The sequence below is a fragment of the Echinops telfairi genome, unplaced genomic scaffold (assembly GCF_000313985.2).
Source record: "Echinops telfairi isolate 266 unplaced genomic scaffold, ASM31398v2 ScPeMD7_5868;HRSCAF=6743_0, whole genome shotgun sequence".
NCBI lineage: Eukaryota > Metazoa > Chordata > Mammalia > Afrosoricida > Tenrecidae > Echinops > Echinops telfairi.
The window spans coordinates 13,487,575-13,493,802 of record NW_022109767.1 but is presented as its reverse complement, the minus strand read 5'-3'; the positions used below and the strand labels follow the sequence as shown (position 1 = coordinate 13,493,802).

The following is a 6,228-nucleotide window of genomic DNA, read 5'->3' as shown; positions in this document are numbered from 1 at the left end:
TATCAAGTTGACACCTCATAAACGCCAAAACCGAGCGTGCTGCCATGGAAAATACCTCATACTCTTTCCTACACATTTGAAAACAAACAAAAAGAGAACATAAGGACTTCATAGGAAAAAGGATTTAATGTCAGTATTCCCCTGCAGGTTGCTTTATCTTTTGTTTTATTATTTTTCCAACCTTCAGAGAAGTGGTAGCTGATCCTTAAGCAGGACACTGCATTTGGATAATTTAGTACTTTGTAAAATGGTAACATTTATGAGACTTTGAAGGATAAAGTTGCTGTTTTAATACATTTCAGCCATTAATGTACAAGCATAGTCTCTTAAATTTAGCCTGCACTGTCTTTTTAGTTCAAATTGAGATCTGCTGTAAGATAACATCTATGTGGATTTTGAAGATTTGGTTCCAAAGAACAAGATGTGTAAATTACCTTACAAATTTTTGTTATATTGATGATTTATTAAGATGATCATTTGGATAGATTATCAAAATTAATTGCATGTATTGTTTTTTTCTAGTGTTACTAGAAAAAGTTAAATTATATCTTGGCTTACATTGTATTTCTGTTGGACAGCACTCTTTCCCAGGGAACATTAAGAGAGAAAAATAAGACAATCTTTCATTTCAACTTCCGTGATAGTTTTAGCAGAGCTGAACTAATAGAGTTCCAAATTCTCTGAAAAGAACTAATACTTTCAAATGTGTATCACAACTTTTTTTTTTTCCCCCAAAAAAACTTGCATCTGTCAGAACGATTGGACTTCACCATGGCCATAAAAATCAAAGTATGCTTTCAGCGGTCAGAATATGAACATCAAAATATTAATCCTCCAATTTCACTTCTGGCATGACTTAGGGATAATGCAGGCAATTTCAAGCTTTAAACCAAATGTTATTTTCAGGTGAGCCAGTTAACCTACAAGGCCCTAGAAGAAATACACATTGCAATTCAAGTCTTTATAACTCAACTTCTCCCCTACTCCCCTTAAGAGTTGCATATGTCCATTAAGTCTCTTGTCATTTCCTATGCGCAATACTTGTCCCAATCGTGCTTAATTGTTTTAGGAAGCATTCTCCGGCCAACATTTCACATTCCTGTATCCCACATTAGCCACCGCTTCTTGAGATCCTGGTCCTCTGATGGTGGCGGTGGGCTTGAGTTGGTTTGTTTTCTCCTTTTCGCATGAAGTTCGAAAAGTGAGTCCGTCGGAGGAAGAGCTGGTACAGGGAGAGAGTAACTCAGGAGCACTGCTGTCGTTTGTAGTGGCTGAGGGCTTCTTCCTCAGTGAAGAAACTCCTAGGTTGTCCCGTCAAACTGGTATAACTTCAGGGGGGCCACCCTCCGCAGGTGGCAGTGAATTGATACCCGTTTGTGATACAGGTACGACCACAGCATCCTTGATACCTGTGCTTACGTTGCCTGAGAAGTTCTTCTCCAGTTTTTTGGCAGTGTCTGGACAATTCTGCACAAAGATGACACGATTGTAGGCCTTTAGCCTGCGCCACAACTGAACGTAGACTTTACACTGTACGTACATGAAGACCAGCCCTCCTGTGAAGCCGATAGCCACCACAACCAGCTTCGTCCAGAACGGCCATTCAAGGACACCTTTCAGGTCAAAAAGAGAAGACGTTATCAATCACCAGGTTGCCAGCAAGAGATTTGTATGATCGACAGACGTGGAGACGAACATTGATGACAACCAGAAAGAGCTATAAACTGAGTGAGTTCCCTTCTCAAAAACTCAGAGGTCGAATCAGTGCTGACTGATGGTGACGCCCTGTGGGTTCATGGACACAAGAAGCCCAGTCTGCTGGTCGTCTTGAACTGCTAGCTATGTGTGTCACAGCACAATGCTAACCATTGCACCACCTGTTAGACTCCAAGTTGACTTAATTCCTTTCAAATAGTGTAAATATCGAATCTAAATATATTTTTATAATTATAGGTGAAAAATTATTTCCCCCATCCTTAGCACTAGGAACTTCTTATGATTGTCACTAACTACATTAGACTTTTGACGAGTCAAAATTTGTCTTGTATCTAAACCTTTTAGTGCACAAAATACTTAATCTCGTTTCAGAATCTAATGAAATGAGATCTGAATTCTAAAACAATATTTGAAAATAACATTTCATTGAGTACTTACCGACAACCAACGTCCCCTATTTTTATCGTGATTGATACAATAATGAGTAGGGCAGAATCTTGCCAACCACTTGTCTCTAAAGATTAGGGAGCATAGTGAAAGAATGAGAATTTTAAATTTAAGATGAAGTCCTGGGCACTGTTTTCGGCATATTTACAATTTTCTGTGCTTCCTTCCTCCAAAAGAAAAGAAGGTGGGAGAGTAGCTCTCTGACCTCACTAGAGAGAAGATATGAAACAGTTTCACATCATAGTAATGTGTATTTACATGTTTTGTGCAAGTAAAAGTCAGTATATTAGATACGTTTTCTCTCCCAATGTGCTTACTACACACCAGCTTTTTCACAAACAGATTCCTGAAAGACTTCACACGCTTTCCTGTGATTATAACAACTAGTATTTAGGCCTGTCCTATTTAGGAACACTCTGGGTAAGCCCGTCATAGTTACGACTGCTCTCCCTGGAGGCGCAGCAGAGGAATGGAAGGCCTGCAGTCAGGTAGGTTGACACAGTGCCAGAGTCAATGGGCTCAGGCATGGGGACAGTTGTGGGGAAGGTGCGGAACCAGCCAGTGTGTATAGTGCAATTCATTAGTATCTCTGCTGATGTGAACAAGCATGTTTTTCTTGATCCTCATCTACAAGGACTTCTTTTTTATTTTAGGTTTTTTAGGTTATATAGAGAATTGGACTTTTTTTTTTTTTAAATCATTTTATTAGGGGCTCATACAACTCTTATCACAATCCATACACACATCAATTGTGTAAAGCGCATTTGTACATCATTCTCAAAACATTTTCTGTCCACTTAAACCCCTTGGCATTAGGTCCTCATTTTTCCCCTCCCTCATGAGCCCGTGATAGTTTATAAATTGCTATTTTGTCATATCTTGCCCTGTCCGACGTCTCCCTTCACCCACTTTTCTGTTGTCCGTCCCCCAGGGAGGAGGTCACACATAGTTCCTTGTAATCGGTTCCCTCTTTCCAATCCATTCTCCCTCTACCCTCCCTGTTTCGCCACTCACACCACTGGTCCTGTAGGGCTCATCCGCCCTGGATTCCCTGTATTTTCAGTTCCTATCTGTACCAGTGTACATCCTCTGGTCTAGCCAGACTTGCAAGGTCGAATTCGAGTCACAGTAGTGGGAGCAGGGAGGAAACATTTAGGAACTACAGGAAAGTTGTATTTTTCATTGTTGCTACATTTGCACCCTGTCTGGCTCGTTTCCTCCCCGAGACCCCTCTGCAAGGGGATCTCCAGTGGCCTACTGATGGGCTTTGGGTCTCCACTCCGCACTGCCCCCATCATTCACTATGGTAAGATTTTTTGTTCTGATGATGCCTTATACCTGATCCCTTTGACACTTCGTGGTTGCATAGGCTGGGGTGCTTCTTCCATGTGGGCTTTGTTACTTCTGAGCTTGATGGCCACTTGTTTACCTTCAAGGGTTTAAGACCCCAGACTCTGTATCTTTTGATAGCCGGGCACCATCAGCTTTCTTCACCACATTTGCTTATTCACCCGCTTTGTCTTCAGCAGTTGTCGGGAAGGTGAGCATCATAGAATGCCAATTTAATAGAAGAAAGTATTCTTGCGTTGAGGGAGTACTTGAGTGGAGGCCCAATGTCCACAAGGACTTCTTTATGATTAGATTAATTCATAGCAATCACCATTTAAAACATATACTCTTATCTCAATACATCAAAATATTGGGATTAATTTTCATGATTTCAAGTCAATGCCCAGCATCTCTAAGAAAAGTAGGTTTGGCACAATTTCCTCAAAACTATGCAAGTTTCCTAACACTTGCATAGACAATATGGAGATATAATTGGCTTTCATCACGCAAAACATCTTGAGATACTTCAGAATCTTTTATACTTTTGCAATCAACTAAGATGTAATCATGTTTGCTACTGCTAATTTTTAGCTAGCTGGTAGTATGTATATTATTTGATTATGCAAATTTTATTTACTTTCCAATAACCTAAGGAGCTTGGTCGGCCCTATAGAGTAAGTGTTGGTTGGTGGTTCAAATCCCACTCCATGGGAGAAAGGTGAAGCTATATGCTCCTGTATGTACATTTATAGTCTTGGAGATCCTCTGTAGAGTCACTCTGAGTCTGAATGGACTGATTCAGCGGGTAGCTGTTGGCTTGGGTGTGCAGATTTTATTTAAAGGAATGTAGTGAAAAAGCGTGGGGTGCAGAGAATTTCACACTACTTAGTGTGGAGGAGCTTGGTTTTATTCGAGAGGACTATTTAGCTGGTTCAGTCTTGTACAGTGGAGGGAATTGAATAATAATCTCGTCTGGATGGTACCTATTTATTAGTGTATTTATTGTCATGGAAATTACTCGGGGGCCTTAAGTTGTTTAAAGGAGGGAGATTATTAGGGAAAATAAAAAGTTAGTGAATAAAATTTGATTATACCTTTTTGGTTTGAGATAGTGGAGGCTGCTGTAATGCTAATTGAGGAGAGATTTTTTGGTAGGAGTTTTTCTAACCAAATTAGGACTAGGGAAGCGGAGGCTAATTTTTGGCTTAAGAGTAAGTTAGTTCGTGATAAGATCCGGTGAATGATGGAAGGGAAGTAGCCTAATATATTTGAGAATTTATAAGTTGAAGTAGGGGGTGGTTTAAGAGAATTTTAAGTAGGATGTTAATATGTTTAATTCTATAGCGATAACAAAGCCTAGTACAGTTACGGTTAGGGCAGTAATTTTCAAATAAAATGGTATAGTTATAAGCGGGTAGCTTGCATGGGGGAGGCTCTAAGAAATTAACAATCCAGCTAGGATACTTCCAATAGCTAAACGTTTAATTGGGTTGATAAGGCTTATATTATTTTCATTAATAATAATAATAATAGGATTAAATTGGGGCTGATTTATTTAGGCGAAGAAGATGATTCGGGTGCTGTAAATGGCTGTTATAGGGGTAGCAGTTAGGTTAAGATTAGGGCTCAGGTGTTGATGTAGGATAAATTTATAGTCTCAATGATTAGATCTTTGGAATAGAATCCTGTAAGGAAAGGCATACCCGTTAATGCTAGACTGCCGATTGTAAGTGTAGAAGTAAATGGTATAGATTTATATAGTCCTCCCATTTTTCGAACGTCTTGTTCATTGTTAAGACTATGAATAATGGAACCTGAGCATAGGAATAATATAGCTTTGAAAAATGCGTGAGTAAGATATGTATGAATGCTAGGTAAGGGTGGTTAATACCAATAGTCACTATTATTAGTCCTAATTGGCTTGAAGTGGAGAATGCTACAATTTTTTTTATATCATTTAGGGTTAAGGCGCAAACTGCTGTAAATAGTGTTGTAAGAGCACCTACGCAGACCTAACATAGGTAGATTACTATTCGAGCCAAGTAAGAAAATTTGTTGGAGCTCTCATAAGTTTAAGTGCTTAAAAAATCATGCTATCGCTAGAATAAATCCTACATCTCCAATTCCGTTAAAAATAACGGCTTGAAGGGCTGCTGTGTTAGTGTCTGAGCGTCCGTGTCATCAGCCATTAACTAGGATTATTATAGTAATTAAGAATAAGAGCAGATATTTGAAGAAACGCCCCATATTAGGGTCAGAGTCTATGTAATCATATAGAGAACTCTATAATAGACCAGGTTACGTAAAGGGTTACAGGGATAAAGATGAGGGAGAAATAAGTTTAAAGTTTAGTGATAGGCTAAAGGTATGTATTGTTATTCAGTGCCAGTTTGAGATTATTGTTTCTGGGGTTATTGAAATAAATACTAGTGTGGGGATAGTACTAGGAAGGAATGAGTAAGAAACTATAGATTTTACGTAAGGTCGTAGTAGGTTAGGGCTGGGGTAGTTAAGTATAGATACGTGCTAAGATAGTAAACAGGGATAATTTTAATTACTTTTATTTGGAGTTGCACCAGTTTTTGGTTCCTAAGACCAACGGATTGCTTCTGTTCTTTAAAAGTAAGAAAGCCATAGTTTTACGAATGGAACAAAGAATTAGCAGTTCTTATATCTTTCTTGGTAAATTTGGAATTTAATCTCACAGTCTAATGTTTTTATTAAACTAAATTTACA

General features: G+C 38.9%; 1 protein-coding gene across 1 annotated transcript in view; it reads right to left on the bottom strand.

Annotated features, from left to right (window-relative positions):
• Window positions 1-726: 726 nt before the first annotated feature.
• The window catches only part of MARCHF1 (membrane associated ring-CH-type finger 1), a 431,151-nt gene continuing 425,649 nt past the window's right edge, over window positions 727-6,228 (bottom strand). Inside the window, 1 exon segment of the mRNA XM_045295763.1 lies at window positions 727-1,613. Within this exon segment, the coding sequence (XP_045151698.1) occupies window positions 1,315-1,613 (299 nt within the window). The 3' untranslated portion in view covers window positions 727-1,314.